This window comes from Taeniopygia guttata, chromosome 18 (genome assembly GCF_048771995.1).
Source record: "Taeniopygia guttata chromosome 18, bTaeGut7.mat, whole genome shotgun sequence".
Classification (NCBI taxonomy): Eukaryota; Metazoa; Chordata; class Aves; order Passeriformes; family Estrildidae; genus Taeniopygia; species Taeniopygia guttata.
In genome coordinates, this window is record NC_133043.1 from 3,518,681 (window position 1) to 3,537,900 (window position 19,220).

Consider the following 19,220-nt stretch of genomic DNA (forward strand, 5'->3'; position numbering starts at 1 on the left):
CCACACTGAGACAATTTACAAAACTCAATTTTGAATTTTCCCTATAACTGCAACAGGTCCATATTTACAGTGCAGCCTGAGCAGTGCCCACTGGAACCATCTGTAAGGCTTAATTTCATTTTAATAGGAGTTGGACTGAAGCCCTCAGAGAGTTGAAAATACAGTTTTGGGGTTTTCTAAACATGACTTCAATAAACATTGGATAATTTGCTCCAAAAACCAAAGATCTTACTCAGGGCTGTATATGTGACATACAATGGCCAGACAAGACATTTCAAAAAATATAATCTTTTGGAAAAAAACTAACTCTAAAAAATCCAAATGATTCATGCCAAAGCTGTTAAGTCAGATCATCTCTATCATATCATCCTCAAATTCTGGGTGAGAGCACTTATGAAAATTTAGCACCAAAACCAGCTGGGGTCTTCATAAAGTTAAAGAACAGAAATTCTAAATCAGAGAGAAAATGGGATTTTATCTGTAATATTTTCAGTGTAGATAAAATACCAGTGTAAAACAGAATAAAATGTGGTGAGATGCGACCATCTCCCCCTTAACTGATAAACAGATAACAGTAAATTAACAAGTGATGTTTATTAGTTTAATATTCAATATTAAATGGTGAACAGAATCAAAAGGCTGCTCCATAGAACTGAGTGACTTTGAAACCCCTGAAATCACAAAATGCTGACTTGGGGACGTGAAGTGCTTTGGATCCATCTCTGCTCTGCCAGTCCTGTTCCTCCCTCCACTGGATCCCACCTCAGCTCTGCCAGTGAATTTCCCATGGTCTGATTCCTGCAGCCAGCAGCTCGGCAAAAACCCATTTAACAGCAGCTTTGCTTGATTCAAGGTTGCAGAATTTGGCCTCTCCTCGTTTTTGGGTCGTCTGGGTTCCATGCCCTGTGCTGAAGTGCTGAGCAGAACCTGGCAGGGACTGTCCCCTCCCCAGCATTGTTTGTTTGGTTTAACATTAGGAAATAAATTAAGGAGTTACACAAGCTTTGCTTTACAGCAAAAAGAAGGAAAAAAGTTTTCAGATAAGTTTCTGAATAATAACCCAGCAAAGATTTATAATAAAAAATTTATATGCAAACCTCTGCAGTATACTGAGTTTAAATCAACCCCATTACATAATGACCTTTGTCTTAACACACGAAGTCAAATGCAAAAAAAAAAGAACCTGACTGATTGTAACTAGAGCAAAAATCTGATTGAACAGAGCAGAGCCACCGCTCCCCAGTAAGGTGTCCCATGGACAGCTGTAAAATCTGAAATTGCCCCCTCACAGCTCTAAAATTTCAATTCTCACAGGTAATAAGTGGAGGAATTCTGAACTACACCCAGCTCATCCCTGTAAACCAGTTCCCAGATTTAAAGTTATTTCAAGTGTAAAAAGGAGGATTAAGGAGAAATAAAGGAGAAACTTTACAACCCCCCTCTGGAGCTCTCTGGCCACAGAGCAGGGACAGTGTGCAAGACCAGAAATCTTTATCCACAAAGGTTTTATCTTCTGAATTTTCATTCACATTAGTTTAATTTTTTTTTAAATATCCCATAATTAATTATTCAGACTGGATCCCTTAAGGGCCAGGTTCACAGAGATAAATAACCTGGTAACCACTGTGATCCCCAGAAGATTTAGATTAATTTGGATACAGCTTTGACAAACATTAAATCTCTTCTTTAATGATGTTCCTCAAACAAAACAGTTAGCAAAATATCTGAATTTCCTTGTATAATGTCACATTTTAATGTAAACATCAAATAATGTACCAAAAGTTTTACCGGAAAAAAAAAATTAAAGCGGCACAATTCTTTATACCACTGGAGAAGAGGGGAGGAAAAAGCCAGATTACAAACATTTACACATGCATAGTGGAAAAAAAATTAAACAAACAAACAAAAAAGTATTTTACTAAATTCACGCATTTTTTTAAAATAGTTATTAAATCTACTAAGCACCAACATACCTAAAAATTTATTTTCAGCTTCATGATTCATTTAAAAAACCTATCAAATTAACTTTTCAAACAAGCTTATATTATTAGCTTGTCCAAAAATAAAATGTAGAGTTTTTTTGGGTTTTTTGTTAATTTTTTTCTTCTTTTTTCTATTTTTTTATTATTTTTTTAAAGTATACCAATAATTTTATCTGAATGTTTCCAAACAATGGCATAGGTGTCTGCAAAGAATGCCTTTACTTTATCCTACAGTGGATGGAAAATACAATACCACATCATACAGAATCTAAAACTATAAAAGTCTGAGAATGCAGCATCCCTTCACAAAAAAGCTGATAAAACTGAAATTATTTAGAAGATGCTGCACCTTTATTAAAAAAAAAAAAATTAAATGAATTTAAGCAGAAATAACATACATTTTTACATTAACTGGCCATTTCTGGTACAGAAACCCAGCATAGTATGCTAATGTTATTGAATAAATGTAAATGCTACTTACAATCTTCTTAAATACAATTTAGACAAACTTTTTTTTCCTTTTTTTTCTTTTTCCTTTTTTTTTTCCTTTTTTCAAGTTGTACAGGTAATCTCTCAGCTGCTAGTTTAATGCAACATATCATTAACATTACACAAATTAAAAAATAACACGTGTGTGTCTTCCTACAGAAAAGCTTCCAAAAACCCGACCCACATCAAAAAATGCAAAATAATGGAATATAATTAAAAAAAAATTAGTTGCAAGTCTAGCAGCAAAGCAATTAAGTGAGGATATATTTACCAATATAAACAAAGGGAATATTTGCAACTACAGGTGAAGCCCCAACTATCTTAGATCTACCGACACAAATAAAAATTAAATTCTCTCTAAAAAAAATAATCTGATTATTTAAAATAGGAGTAAAAGCCATTGCTACCTGATGAACTACCTAGGCTAAGTTCCTGAAACAAGGACAGGGGGTCGCTGTTCTTTTTTGTCTGCTCAGGAGGAGGTTTGGGCTTGGGGGGAGCCCGCAGAGCGCTGGCGTAGGACATGACGGGTTTGGTGCCGCCCGCGGGCTGGGGGCTGCTGCTGTTGGACTCCACCAGCTGCTTGTTGGGCATCAGAGGGGGGAACTGGCCCAGATGCTGGAGCACGTTGTAGTTGAAGGAGTTGGAGAGTTGGATGTTCTCGGCCTTCAGGTGTTCCTCCGGGGGCTTGGCCGCCTTCGGGGGAGCTGCGAAGGAGAAAGCGGAGTTGGAGCAAACGAGCGGCTCTGCCTCAGCCAATCCACCTGCAGCAAGCCCAAAGCCAGAGCTGCCACCACCCCTCTGGTAACCTCCTCCCACACCACCCATCTGCCGTGGTTAGTCACTCTGAAAATGAAGTTCACAGAACGACAATCCCAGCCTGGGCTGGGTTGGGATGTTAAAGCTCATCCTGCTCCATCCCGAGCCACAGGCAGAGACATCTTCCACCAGAGCAGCTTCTCCAAGCCCCATCCAACCTGGCCTTGAAGTGATCTAACTTCACTCCCAGCTCCTGGATCATCAGCAGCAGCACAAGACTGACAGCACTGAGCACATCCTCTGTGGGTTTGTACCCTGCAGCTGCAACCCCAAACCTGCAATTCCGCACAGCGGATCCTCCGGGTGCACTGAAGGGAAGCTGCTTCCCAATGGGATCTACTCTAATTTAAGCACTTTATCCACTGAGACAGCACAAAGAGTATTTCATTCTTCTTGCTTTACAGCTTAATAGGCTAAAATTAAAATTTACAGCACCATATATAATTCATTCTCCAACAGCAATTCAGAGTCCTGAATGCCAACCAACTAATTATTGGTATTTCAGGCTGAATGCATTCTTGCTAATTGATATGTTCTTGCTCCACATTTTAACAACTCCTGTAACTATCAGAAAAAATGGTGCTTTAAACCATAGGTATAAAACTGCTTTCAAATGAATTTCCTGAATCCTAATGAGGTCCCCTGCTTTTCCCTTACAGAATTCTGCTGTCTTGTACAGCCAGAGAGACACTACACTGAAACACAGCTCCATGTTCTATCTGCAACAGTCCAGGAACTGGGCAACAGATATATTCTGTAATTATTTCAGTCTTTAATCATATAATGTTATTTTTAAAGTGCACGTACAAAAACATTCCACCAAATGAGTGCAAAAGTAGAAAAACAAAGTAAAGTTTCTCACTGGAAGGGTCACACACAGGCTTCTACTTTTTATAGAGCACTCAAAAAAAAACCCCAAAAACCAACCCATAGAAGAATGGATATGGAAAGAACACAAGCAAAGCAATTCTGCTAGGGTTGCTATGATTCAACAAAAAACAAACAACCCAGAAGACGAGCAAAAAAACCTCCCAAAATAACCACAGCACTAAGGAGAAGACAAGTAATGACAAGCAGGGCCAGAGGTGAAAGCTGTGTGTGGTAGAGGTGTCTAACAGAAGGAAAAATATGAAACACACATCTTGAGTAAGAACTTAATTTTCTTTCCATCAACAGAAAAAGCAATGCATATCAAACTCTCAAATTGCAATTTTGAGAAGTGCCTGCATAGAGCAGCCCTGAGGAATTGACAGCAGCTCTCCCTGTGCTCCATAAATCCCTCTTGATCCAACCCAACACCGGTGCCACAGCCACTCCTGGTGTGCAGGAGAGATCAGCCCTTGAGCAGTCTGGAGTCACGGTCACTCCCTCTCAAACAAGCACAGGATTTTCACAGCATCACATTCTCACGGGGTTTATTTCATGGATAAAAACCAACAGTAACGAGAACAGCACAGTTACTGGTCATTAACCCTTAGCTCTATAAAACACATTTGGGCTGTAAATATGATCACAGGCAGTGAGCTGTAAAGGTGGAAAGCCACAGCAGCCATAAAATGGAGATGTGTTTGCATGAACCATTAGATACAGGGCTCTGTTTCATATACATTTATTGACAAAACAGAAACCATGCTTAACTGCAATAAAAAAAATTTCACTGCAAAGACGGTTACCAGAGAGAATTTGACATTTTCACTTAGAATTTAGTATTTGACAGCAAATGTGTATCTGTATAAGGTACTTTTTACATACACATCTGACCTCTGAGGACTTTACTCACCAACAGGTCCTCAAGCTTTCCATTAATGCAAAGAAATGTGGGACTGGCTGATCCCACTCCAAATGTACCAGAGTTCCTGAGTTCCTCTTAGATAACCAGGGAGTTTGAAGAGCAGCTCTGTGTGAGCAATTCAGTGATGAATGCCACATAATACTGCGCATTCAGCTCCTTGATTTTCAGTAAAAACAGAAATAGATTGAAGGAGGTGCCCTGAGCTTGAAGCTTTGAACTTAGCATGAAAGATGCTGCCATAAATATGGGTTTGCAAAATAACATTTTCATATTTTGGAAATTAAAAGGCACATTAGGAATTTAATTCTTGAGTGCTGTCGCTGATATAAAGAGCTTTTCTCATTCATTCTACTCTGCATGTTCCTACTTCAGAATTGCTATGAAATTACAGGATGTTTTATGTTTATAAAGTTTGGTGAAAAGCAATTAAATCTTTTAAGGCAAATAAAACCAGTTTATAAATATTTTTCCACATTATTAAGTGGTTTTAATATCCACACTGGAATAATGTTTGCATTTTTATTAATTTTGTTTTTAAATTACCACTGGAGATTATTAAAGCAAAATCACAGGGAAGAAACTGTACTATCCTGGTAATATTGTTTTTCAAAAACACAAGAAATAGTGAAAACAGAACTGCTCCAGCTCTCTTTTTGCAGCTTTTTTCATCTCTGAAAAGTTAATTTAGTTTCTGTCTGCTCAATCAATCAACACTGCTGCTACCACCAGGGAAGCCACATTCCACTGAGATTCTTCCACGGTGAGAGAGAATTTAAACTCGTCACTCCTTTGATGAAGCACCAGAATTTACTAGAGAAACGCTGAGAGCACTAATTCAGTTTATGTGCTGCTCCCTCAGACTGTAATACCAACACAAAATATCACTGATTCTGGAAACAAACAATCTATCTTGCAAATAAATCCCACCAGTCACCTTAGCTCCCTCCAGCACAAATTCAGCTGCACTTGAAGCCACTGTAAGAGACTTTCTGGGCTTAGTGGAGCTTTTGGAGAAGACTAAGCAGCAGCAATGCTTTTTTTAGCTGAAGAGCAGGATGTTACCAAGAAATGGGATTATTCCAAATAACCTGTAACAACTGAAACAACAAATAATTCAAAAATCTTTGCTTAGGTTGGTTTTGGGAAAGAAGCAGCTGCAGCTGTACCCACCTAGCAGCTCCCGGGCTGGGACGGCTCTGCTGGCTCCGTTGCATGGAATGTTTGGGTACGGGGCAGAGGAGGAGGAGTTCACCCACAGCTCAGGGGAGGAGTAGTTGAACGATGACTGGTTACTGTGGTCCTGAAGCTCTTTACACTGACCAAGACTGTCTTGAGGAGTGCTTAATTCTTCAGAACAAGCCTGGACTGAACTAGAGGAAATTCTTCTTTGGTACAACGGCCTGCCTGGTCCTCTTGGTTCATACTGTGAACACACAAAAGAAAAGAAGGAAAAAAACAAACCATAAAATAGCCTTCTGCTCTTTTGATTCAACTGCATGTATCAAATACCATTTTCCCATTCAATATTTTTCCTTGAAATGTTTTACCAAAAAACCCCTATTTCTTTGCACTTCCAAAATACTAACACATTTCAAGTTTTATGTTGCATACTGCAATCACTGATAACATATTTTGATCATACAAAATAGAGAATTTTAAAGAAGTGCAAAGAACATCAACTGGGATTTCTTAATTCTTATCAGCCTTTATATCTCACACTCCTACGTGGGTGTTGGATCACACAGTGAGGAGGAAGACAGCCAGCATTTACTGACGAAGAAAAGGAAGCACAGAAACACAGAAGAGCAAGAAAATAATGTTCTTACAATGCAGTCAGGAAAAATTGGCTTTTCCTTTTCCAAAGGATAAATTAGTGACTTGTACACCAGGATCTGGGTAAGCAGGATACATTTGTATACTGGATTTTGTGCATACAAAACAAATGCTCTGGAGAAGCAAGTGCCCTCGGGAGAAATAATGCAGAGAATTTTATCTGAAACCACAGAAATTACTTGCTTCCATAAACCCTGTAGATCACATAGATGAAAACAGCAGGAGCTCCATCAATTAACCTGTGGGCTTCGAGAGTTCAGATTTAAGGGCCCTCTAAGCTTTCTCAAGATTCAAAGCAAGTCTGTTGTATTACAGTTTATTTTGAACAATAAATACAGTATTTACACCCATTTGCACTGACCAACAAGAGCACCAATAACAGAAAAGTCATACAGGTAAATCTAGAGTTGGTAAAGGGGAAAAAAAAGTCCTAATGAAATGTCACAAGAAATTAGCTAAACAATCAACAAATAACTTGCCTGCAGAGTCCAACTATTGTTACTATATCATCTACAAGAAATAGACAGGAGAAAAAAGTGCATGAAAGGAAACTTCTTATTATATATCTTATATCTTATTTCTGTCACCACAATAAAGGGATCAACACTTGGACACCCTGACAATCCACTCCCCTAAAGAAATTCTTCAACAACAAAACAAACAAATAAAAATTTCATAAATTACTGCCCAAATCATCGCAATAGGTATATGTTCATTGAGTTTAAAAGGGCTATTTTGGTAAGCAATCAGGAATTTATCAAAGTTCTGGACACTTGCAAGTACAGAACCATACAGAATAACTCCAGTATTCCCTTTGATGGGCAGTTCAGATCTGGTTTGACTAAATACGTGCAAAAGCTTTCAACTATCAAGTCAATTAACAGCTTTATAAATAGAGAGTGTGGAAATAGTTTAGTAAGGATAACAACAGTCAAGAAATCTGCCCTGACAAGTGCCTTGTCTGAGGGATGTCTGTCAAAAATACACCTAAAACCCCATTTTGATTTCTTTGTGGATTCAGTCCTACCTACCAGCTGAAGAATCAGTTTTGAAAGTTTCTAAGCAAGTCTCTGTCTTGTAACACTGTTACTGCATTTGGCATTTCTATCACATGTTTTGAAAGAAAGAAGAAATAAGAACTAAACCAAATTTGCACTAATTACATAAAGGCTCACTCTATTTGTCTTCAGATAGCAGGAACTGTCACAAGCTCTATAGGAATATTTATTGGTTTATTACTGCTGAAAAGCAATTGTTCCTACGTCCCGCTGTACTGACAGCATTAACTGTTGTCACAAAGTATTAGATTTTATACAGGGTGGTATGACTTAATGGAGTGAGACAGCAAATTTCTAAATGTCTATAAACTCAAACCTTACTACAGCTCTGGCTGGGCCTGAGGACTCCATTAGCCTCTCTGGATCTGTGTAAGACAGAAATTTGTAAAATGCACTGGAATTCAATTTTAGTTATTTTTCTCAGGCTCATAAACTAAGTATTTTCTGTTTTCAGAAGCTGATAAACAAATAAATATGTATTGTGTGAGACAGCAATGAGAAGGCTCCCTCCCCGGCTCCTGTAAAAACACTAACAGAAATGCAACACAGAACAAGCCACTTATGTTATGTACAAATATTGAATTACATGCACTCAGTGAGAATATTAATTCCCACATTCCTGGAATGCAACCTGGCTTCAGGATACTCCGTGTTTGCACATCATACACTCCTTAGCACCTCAGATTCTAACAGGGATTAGAACCTCCTGTTCAAAACATGACGTGTCCTGGCTGTGTGTGCTGGCACACCCCCTTAGAGCCCAGGACAAGAGCAGATGGAGAAGGACAGAGCCAGCTGTGTGTGGCAGGGTCTGTGCTGGAGCCAGCCTCAGGCAGCACAGCTGGATGTCTTTTGATTTCCAACACACAGCCCCCAATATACACAGCGTGGCTTTGGATCAAATTAATGCAAGCAGGGTGGGATTACCAAATCAGGTTTTGGACCATGATGGAACAACTCTACAGCACATTCTGAGAATGTAACTCAAGCACATTATTGCTCAACACCGAGTCAGCTGGCTGGATGATCCCAGCTGACTGTCCAGAGCTTCCACCTGGGCTGTGGTTGATTTTCACTGCAGATGAATGACATGCAGACACAGAGCAATGGCTGCATGAAAACTCAAGAGGAACATTCCAAAAGCCAAGGCTTCCCATTTAGTAGAGAAAATGTTGCACCTACAGCAACAAGAACCATGGATCTGCTCAGGGAGAGCAGCAGAGATGCAGAGAACAATTCCACCTCACAGAAATTCCCACTGTGAGCTTTTAATGCTCACAGGTGTTTTGCATTCATGACCACTTCACAGCATAATTTGATTTTACAACGACAGGACAAGTGCAGAGCAGACAGAACACCCACCTCTTCTAAGCTGTGGAGCGAAGAAGCAGAAACTGCTCGAGATGCGAGTGGATGAAATGGCTCCTGACCGACTGCGTGCTGATGATTCTGGATTTGTATAAAAGGGCTTTGCTGAGACCTGTGGGGCAGTGGAGGTATTCCATAGTGAAAGCCCTGCCCCAGGAGGTGATTCTGCTGGAGGTTAGCATAAGTCCAGGACCCATCAGGTTGCAGGTATTTCAAGGGAGACGGGGTTATGTGTTCGGATGGCATTGAGAAAGGGGGGTTGTACATTTGGGGTAAATGCTGCTGAAATGCTGGGTTAGTGGGCAGTTCAATGTCTCTGCTGTTCTCAGTGAAGTTGGGGAAGTGGGCGCTGTGGTTGGAGTTGCAGGAGGGAGAAGGGAGTGCTGGTGGGCTCCGGGGCTGCACTTGTCTGTATTGCAACAGTCTCGACTGGGGGGGAGGCATCTCGGCCCCGTCCCGGCTCTCGCCTGCATCGCGCTGCGACAGCTCCCGGAGCAAGTCCTGGAATCTGCACAGACACAAGAAATGCAGCAAGGAAAGAGAAAAAAACCCAAAAGTTTTGCTGAAATCTCGCTCTTTTTGAGGTGCAGAAAACTCAGACAACAGCACACTGAATTTAAATATTCTCATCTTTGCACTCGCTGACCCTAACTTCAAAGGATGTGACTGAGCAATCAGAATTAGGCACAAGAGGATTAACTGGATGAAATACCCACCTGAATCATCTCAAAGTTTTAATAACTCTTGAGATTTCCTTTCCAGTCATAAGAATCAATTTTTTGTTACCTCTTAAGAGACAACTAAAGGTAAGGATTTCCTGCTTTACTACACAAAGTAAAAAGTTCACATAGTTAAAGACAATTTTAACCCCTTTCAAGGCACAAGCCAGGACAATCAGGGACTCCCCTCACTTGCACAATATACTTTAAACTTCTTCAAAAGATCAATTCAATTCAGCACTTCAAAGAGTCAGCTAAGAGGGCATTTAGATGCTTTACCATGGCTCTAACAAACCAGATGGAAAAGAAAGCATAGTGGGAGATGACAGTAAACAGAGGCAATTTAAAAATCCAGCCTTTACAATATACATGATTAAAGTTGATGACCACTGGAACCATTTTTCTGTTGACGTTCAACAGCTTCCTTTCTTGCCCCCTAAAGCTCCATCTCAAATACAAGCTTTTTTTTTTTTTAATCTGCTTTTCAAAGCAAAGGCTTTTTGAAAAGGAAGAAAAGTTTAGGTTTCACTGGGGAGCAGTGTTTAGGGAGGGGCTGTTTTGTTTCTTTTCAAGCACACAAATCTCAGACTGCTACTTCAAACTGAAAAATTTACAACTTAAATAGGCCTTAACTACACTCGGACACCTCCTTCATAAAAACACAAGGTTGTTACTCTCTATCCATTCCTCATTCCATAAATACAGCACTGAAAAGCTCCATAAAAATATTTTTCCACTACAGCTTTACTACCCAATATACTAACAGAATAAAGCATAACACATAATAAAAGCATAGTTGTACGTCAGCCTGCCAACTATTTCAACCTTCATAATAACAGCAGCAAAAAGCAATACTTTTAAATGCCTTGCACTTGATCACAGTGTTACAGATAGGTGCCCACTGCTCAATTTTACACAAGCTCTGATGACTCAGTAAACAAATACCTTGAATATGTTGCCTCTGTTTCATCTTCTGTATTACTGGCAAGTTTCCAGTTTGCCCTAACTTGCTGCTGTTGATGTAATCCAATTGGTTGCTGAGGAAGATGTGGTAGATGAGGATGGTGATGGTGTTGATATGGAATAGTGCCTTGACTGAGATAGGCATTATGTTCATTCCATTGCTGTAACCTGGCTTGTTGTTGCTGCCTTATTGTTTCCAAAGCTACATTTCCATGCATACGATCTATAAAAATAGTTTTAAAAAAAAATTTTATCTAATGCCCCTTTTTAAAGATCTTTATGTCAGAAAAAAAAAAGAAAGAATACTTTTTATACAGTTTATTCCAGGGTCTATTTTACACTAACTGCATTGCAGTGCATAACCTGGTTATTTAAATCACACGGAAAATCATATAAACATGAATCTTCTAATAAAGTGCTGAATATTCAAACATGCCTCAAGCAGCAAATTATGCTCAATGACATTACTTATGGAAACTAACCCAACAATGACCCAATTCAGAGCAATATGCCTGAAAAAGGTAAATACCTCCTTCATTTTCACTTCAATGTAGTTATAATTGCACACTCTGAATTTAAATAAAGAAAAGTCACCTACCTAAAGTGTCCCCTAAGGGCATTCCTGATGGATTCTCTTCAATGAAGTTGTTCAAGTGGGTTGGCAGAACTGGGTTGTGCTGTGCAATAGGCCTCAAAGGATTATTGACTTCTTGTAACAGAGGTGGGGGGTGTTGTTCTGAAATCACAGCATCTACAGCAGGAGAATGTGGTCGGTGGGGAATGGGATTATTAAAAAAGGACTGGCTGGGACCTGCCTGGAAAGCAGGGGAAAGCTGCGAAGGTGGTGGAGGCTGCTGATTCAAGTGATTATGCTGCTGAACTACCTGGCTCTGCTGGGGTGGCATTTGGTTGGGCTGTTCAGGCAAGTGATTTTGCTGTTGGCTTAAGAGGTTTTGCTGCTGCTGCTGCAGAGGGTAGGGCTGCCTCGGGAGCTGGGAGAGGTGCTGGAAGTGGCGGCTGGGAACTGCGAACTGGGAGTGGGGCGGGGTCAGGTGCAGGTTCAGCTGCCTGGGGTTGGGGTTGTCTTTGCGGTGGAATTTAGCATTGGGGTAACCAACACTGGAACGGGACTCTGGGCTTCTCTGCTGAGGGTTTGCTTCTAAATCAACCTGCAAAAGGAGAGTAAAAGGTTTTGAGAATTAGCTATTAAAAAATTGAAATAAAAACATTTCGGGTAATGATTAAATTCATTAAGAGAGAGTATGAAATAACAAACAAACAAAAATCCCCAAATCCCAAAAAAAGAAAGAAACGAACCAAACCAGATACTCAGACAAGAGAAACCTACCTGCTTGGATTCCAGAGGTTTCTTCTCAGGTGTTCGAATTTTACTGATTTCAGGTCCAGCAGTGTTTTCGCTTTTACCTAAAAACATTTACAAAATTATTTTGTTTCAATAGAAAAAATATTATTTTGGGATTTTTTTTTCCCCAGACACAGGAAAATTGACTTCTTAGTATGACATTTACAGCATCACAGACATTTAGTATCACCTACCTAAATAACACTTTCCCTTTAATCTCTACACTTTGTTCATTAATAACCACTAAGTAGTTCTTCCAACTTAATTGCAAATAACATCAGCAGTACTGTGGAAGGGAGATGGAACAATTACACCCTCAACACCCCTTCCCACCTCCCATTCCTTCTAAATCTCACAATATCCCAGTTATTCTATTTGTAATGGCAAATCCCAGGTTATTTCCCCCATCTGTGGATCCCTTGATTAGGGAGGGAAGAGCCAAGGACAGAGAGGAAGGCGGAAGGAAAGTCCTTTCCACAACCCCATTTCAAGCAGAAACTCCCCCCAGAGCAGAGAGTTTGCAGAGGCATTCCAAGCACTGACCATTTCGAGTTTGTTCGTGCTGCTCCTTGTCCTGGTGTGGGAGCTGCTGCTGTCCCAGGCTAACAGGGGAGTGGTGGCCCAGGCCATACGGGATCGGAGACCCTCGCCCGTGTGCCTGTAACAGGTTCATGTTATATGCCATGGCTGCTTGGTGAGTAATGAGGCGAGGGTCGACTGCAAACCTACCCTGATACCCCGTCCACGGTACCTACGTGGTAAACAAAAATTAAAATAAAATTTTAAAAAGAGAGAGAGATGTGATCTGTTAAGGAACATTAAATTAAAGGCAGTGATAACAAGCACGCTGGTATTAGGTCAGTGGCAGGATTTTTCAAGCACCAGGTGACCTGACACACGCACAACTACAGCTGGTGCTGGGAGGGGAGAGCTCTAAGGGCAGGCAAAACAAGGGACACAGATTTTCGAGGAGAACCCTGGGCAAAAATTTTTCTATCAAAACCCATTCTTGTTCCAGTGGCTTCAAAGTTCAGAGAGAAAAGACTGATGGACAAATTATAGTTTAATAGTTAAACCCTTCTCTAATAAATATAAATGGGTGACATTCAAGCAAATACAAAGGCCTGGCAGCTACAAGACGTTGGGCTGTGGCTCGGGGCGGGACAGAGAGAGAAGCCTCAAAGGTGAGGACCAGACCTTGCAGGACCCAGTGCTGGAATTCTGGGCCACAGCAGGAGGGGCTGTGCCCACCTCTGCACCCACAGGACACTCAGTGAAGTCCCCAGGACTATTGGAGGAACACAGAGGATGCCCACAGGTGAGCAGTGACAGGGAATCACCCTCCAAAGTGTCTGTGCTACAGGACACGTGTACTGCAGAGTCAAAGCAAAATCCACCTCCTGAAAGGAGGTAAAAAGTCAGGAATTTTTACAATGGCTTCAAGTTTATTCCTAAAAGGAATGCTAAGGAAGACAGCTCTGCATCAAATGAGTTCAAACTCATCCTGTAGGGAATTTATTAAAAGAAGGGAAATGTATGAACAAGAGGAGAGTGCAGGGAAAGTCATCCCCAGCACTGAGGCTGCCAAAGCATCCTTTAGTGATGGCAGCAGACAACCTCCTCTAGCTTTTACCTTGGGTATGGAAACTGCATTAAACAAAGACATCATTTTATCTTCCACAAACATAAACACATTTTACTTCAGTCCCTGCTTGTTTCAAGTGTAACAACTTTCATCCAATTCTTTTTTTTAATTACTATTTGCCCTTGAAATGTGCACTTTGAACTTTAGCTTTAGGCTACTGTTGCATCTGCACAACCCCAAATCACCTCCAAGCTTCTTCTCAAAAGTAGCAGTCTCATTAGTACCTCAGTCTTCCCACTTAATTATTTAAAAATCCATCCTCAGGGAAGGCAAGTTCAAAATACTTGGGTTTAATACATTTCTTTTGATTGGAAACACATAAAAATATATTAACCTTGGAACAATAAGACAGAGCTTTTTAAATTACGTTGGTTTGATATTAATATAATGTGAGCAAGCATGACAAAGCTACAGCTGCTGGCCTTCTCATTGCATTTAAATTTATCCATCAAATGCAGATTTCTAGTAAGCTAGGAAAAAGGAAAATTCCTTGGCCTAGCAAAGAAAACCGAGTTACAGCTGCCAGCTGATCTAAGACACAAAACTGAAACTATAGCAAGTCCCCTGTTCAGCATCCATTGGCCAAATTGCAACAGAGGACTCATAATTATTGAAAAAAAACAAATTAGCTGTATTCCAACATTAAGCATTATGAATGGAATTGAACACATCTGCATGCGTGAGCTCCACATCTTTGCCACGGTCTTCAGGAGCTGTGTACAACACAGACATGCTACTCCACAAGCTTCTGCAGCCTTTGTTCTTTCCTTGCATTTTCCTCCTGGAATATGTTGACTGTGAAGGGTAAAAATAAAGCAGAGACTGCTTCTTTAATGTGTGCAAATTCTGGTGGGACAGTTTTATTTATAATCCAAAATTCCATGCATAAATGTAGCCTAAAAGACCTGGATAGAGATCTTCATTCTGTTTCCAACTGTCATTAAGGGAAGGGATTGGAGAGGAAACTGGTTCACTATGAGGTTCTGGAAGGGAAAAACATCCCATTATGCTTATTTTTCTTATCACTTCACTTCAGACACCTTGCACTGCAGACATCCAAAACTTGTAATTTAGGCTGTGTGATGCCAATAAAGAGAAACAAACTTGGTGTGAATCACTGAGGTCTCTCCAATGATTAAGAACTGAACCAGGCAAATAATTCAGAAGCAGGTGTCTCAAGTCAGATGAGACAGATTCCACTGGTGTGCCTAAAACACACCAAATTACATGAACATGAAATTGCTTTTAGCCAGCCTGGAGTTATTTGGGGGAGCAAAGCTTTCAGGTCTTTATTTTCTGGTTGTCCTCTGCACTGCCACTCTTAAAGCCAGCAAAGCCCACAGATTTGGAGTGCTGAAAAAAACCTGCAAGAAATTCACTATCTGATTTTGCCATACATTTATGTGCAGAAAATAACTGAGGTGGGAAGGGGGGAGAAATGGAAAATTAATTCTTACAGGCAAAGGCACAGACATGACCATATTTCCTCCATAGACAGCAGGTACATATAGAATACTTGTCCCAGTGTGTGGATCTATCCTTTGAACAGGACTTGGAGATTTCCCCAGATTGGGGTGAGGTCCCAGAGGAGGAGGGGGAGGAGTATATGCTCGGATAGGATTTCCAATTAGAACAGAAGGATTGGGCTGAACTGAAAATAAAGATAAAAATAAAAGATATATACATACCAAAAAAATAAGATATATATACAAAAAGAACATGAAGATGACCATTTCTTTGTTTTTTCATCCTAACAGTATTTATCTTGATAAAGTGAGCATGCAACTCTAACACCATAGGTCTGATACACCAAGAGAAAGCATTAATCAAATCCTGTATTCCATTTCAAAAACTTGAAGAGGCAGAAAATATGAGTTGAGATACAGAGAAACAGGTAGCTGGTAAGTGCATTAATGAAAGATTGTCCCAAACCAATTAAATACGCTGACAGTCAGAGTGGCTGTTAAGCACTGCATCAAAAACTAAAATAACCCTCCTTTCTTTAGTAGGGAAGACAAGCTCTAAACTAATCCTTTTCCAAATAATTAACAAAATTATTCAGCTGTTGCATGCTACCTTGCAAAGGTATGATCAGTAATATCTGGATGTTTGACAGCACAATTTAACTTCAAAGTACCTCAGAAAACAGTGCATGCAAAATAATGTCCAAACCCTTCTAGTGCAAATACCCTGGTACAGGGCTGTACATGATGAATTTCAAACACAGCTATTTCTTTTTCAAAGGCCAACAACTGTGTTTGTGTTAAACCTTCAAAATAAGTGCACACAACACCTATAATGGGTGAGTCCCAGAAATACCAAATGTCCACTTCACAGTCTATGATCTGATTCCCATATGCAAACAACAAATAAATGCCTTTCAAACAGATAAGAGACCAGATACTCAATGTATGTCAAACTACTGTCAGCTTCAGTGGGCTCAGGAACTCCCCCAGGAACTGCAGAGGCACTCACCAATTCCATCAGGTGGGAAATGGTCATTCTGGTTATGATGATGGACCTTGCCCTTTAAAGGAAAAAAAACAATAATAGTATCTTCACATTCTTATACAAACCAAAGCTTTTTATTTCAAGTAAACATGATAATTAAACATAAAACAGAGTTTGAAAGGAGTCAGCCCAACAGTTTATTCTTACACATTGAACCATCCATTTCCACCACCTGCCTACAAATTCACAAAGCTGGACATAAAACACCACTTATTCAATTAACCAGTGGGTCATTACAACTCCCTCTGGGAAAACCCTCTCCCAGGGCCTGTTTTCAGATGCAAAGAGGTATAATACAGAAGGTATTTTGAGTTTCTTCTCTCACCATTGTATTTCCCACATCTTTCAGGAGCAGCACCCAGGATCAGTGTAACCCTCAGTACTCCTCTGCCATGGCAGCTTCAGTGGAAGAACGATCCATTTTCTGCTCCAGGTTCCAGCCCAAGAATGCTGGAGACAAAGGAGCTGCCCCAGTTTTACTCAGGTGCTCACACAGCCCCATGAGACATTGTCTCCCTGCCCCATCTCATTTATCAGCTTCTGGGCTCCAGCTCCTCTGTGACTGCTCCCCAAAAGTGCAACACAGGTGAGTAAAGAACCCCAGTGCTGGGGGGAAACTGTTCTTCCTTGGTGAAACATTGGAAAAGGATTTTAACAGACCTGAGTTATCCCTCTGACTTTCTCACGAGTTTGGAGCACCAACTAATTAGTAAATATTCATAAACTGTGAGCACATATTCCATTGCCAGTATGCTCTCAAGTCCTTTGCAGAACAGAAATATTTTACTTAATCTGGACCTAAGTACGTTCACAAATTTAAAATAAATCTAGAAACGCTTTGATGCTGCAAAACTTTTCTTACCCAGGAGATAAGTCTAGGCAGTTTTCCAGCACTCTGAGCAAATTAGTCAGGGTACAAAGACAGGTTGTTTGACAATGTTGACTCATGCATAAACCAGATTAAAGAACTGGTCTCCAAATTTTCCTCTCATTTGAAAAATGAATTATGGAAAAATAAAATAATAATTGCTTTTCATTGCAGCACTTAAACAAAGGAAGCCTGTTTATTCAGCAGAGAAAGATTCAATGTAAAAACATGGAGGAGCTATAGCCTTAATCACTCATGGCCAGCACACTGCATTTCTGTATCTGTTACAATGGCAGAGGCAAGCAGAGTGTGCAGAAATCTGACAAACCTCTGCTCTAACCTGTCCCACCTGTATTTTATAGGTGCCATATTTTTCAAACCAAAATACCAAATACTTACATAAGTTTGTAAGAAAATAATGGCCTAAATTTGTAAGAGGAGCTGTCCTGCTCAGTGGGAGCTTCAGTATGTCCCTAGATCAGATTGGTAAATAAAAGTTAACTGGGGCCACCAGGAAATTGGGAGAGTTGCTGCCTTTCTTTTTTCTTTTTCTCTTCACAGTTTTGAAGGCTTTACTATTTCATAACAGTCTCTCATGAACTCAATTGTTCCCATTTCTCAAAGATTTTCACACCAAGGCTCACGTCCCCACCCATCTTCAGGATACTAAACCTACCCTAGAACTGATGGTGACTGACAACATTGGAGCACAAATACACTCAGTTTCCTCTAAAAACTCGCTGCACCTTTGGAATATAAAAATCCACATTACATAAAGGCTCTCAGAGGAAGCCCAGACCAAGATCTGGGTGAGTGCAGGTGGTTTAAACACTTCAGCCTCGTCATTCCTTGGATCCCCCTTCAGTCAACAAACAGGAGTAGAGAGAGTTCTCCAGAGATTTACTCTGACCTGTGATCCTCACTGACTGCAGGAAATGTCTGGGATGATGATGCACCCTGATTTAAGTGCCTGAACCCAGACCCAAAGCTGGCAGGCAGCGAGTGGGAGGTAGGAAAGCTGTAAACTCTGAGCTGAATTTACTGTACGTGAACTACCCCGAGGGAAGCTCCGAGTTCTGGAAACGTTCCCTTTCCACATCATCACCTTCAATAAAGGCTGTCCCCATGCAGCTCCAAGCCTCCTTCCCACTGCCATGCCTGGCCAAACCACACGGACACGGGGCAGGGCACTGCCCTCACAGCTCCATGCTGGCTGCTGGCCTCTCAGACAAGAGTGAAACATTTTCCCTTCTTTAAAATCTAAACAGCAAAGAGGTTTCTAATGTCCCTAGATAAATCCAGAAGCAATTCTGCTGAGTAAGAAGTGCTGTTTGTACAAAACCACTTTTCAGCACATGTGAAAGATGAGCCCTGACTTGTACAATGTCCATAAACTCGCCACAAAACACTATATTGAGGAAGGTTCTTTTTTTTTTTGCTACAAAATACACCAGCACTAGGTTTTAATCCTTCATTTTTAATGTTAAATATACTGTGCCTAGGATGTCTAAAATAAGCAAAACCAATCATCTGCTTTTAAAACTTGAGCAAAGAGAAATGCACCCCTGATCCCAGCTGTATTCTCAGAGTATTTGATTATTACCTTTGCTGTTACTGCACACACTTACTACCTGTCAATGGCATTCAGGGGGAAGATTTTATTTAGAATTGTGATACAGGTGGTTTAAACACTTCAGATCTTAAGATGAAAATAGAGTGTTGGCAGTTGGAACAGCACAAGGGCTTAGTTTACCAACAAACTAAAGCAAAATAAACAGAGCTGTCTACTTATGAGACTCTCACTTTCCCT

At 40.4% G+C, this 19,220-nt stretch overlaps 1 protein-coding gene across 4 annotated transcripts in view; it reads right to left on the reverse strand.

Moving 5' to 3' along the window:
* Positions 1-575: 575 nt before the first annotated feature.
* HELZ (helicase with zinc finger) overlaps positions 576-19,220 on the reverse strand; it is an 85,520-nt gene continuing 66,875 nt past the window's right edge. For all 4 annotated transcript variants that reach the window (XM_072936949.1, XM_072936948.1, XM_072936952.1 and 1 more), the window contains 9 exons: positions 16,507-16,558; positions 15,489-15,682; positions 12,930-13,137; positions 12,372-12,448; positions 11,622-12,192; positions 11,006-11,246; positions 9,336-9,849; positions 6,253-6,505; positions 576-3,178 (listed from right to left, as the gene is read on the reverse strand). In XM_072936949.1, the coding sequence (XP_072793050.1) occupies positions 2,847-3,178; positions 6,253-6,505; positions 9,336-9,849; positions 11,006-11,246; positions 11,622-12,192; positions 12,372-12,448; positions 12,930-13,137; positions 15,489-15,682; positions 16,507-16,558 (2,442 nt within the window). In that variant the 3' untranslated portion in view covers positions 576-2,846. The remainder of the gene's footprint in view (positions 3,179-6,252; positions 6,506-9,335; positions 9,850-11,005; positions 11,247-11,621; positions 12,193-12,371; positions 12,449-12,929; positions 13,138-15,488; positions 15,683-16,506; positions 16,559-19,220) is intronic.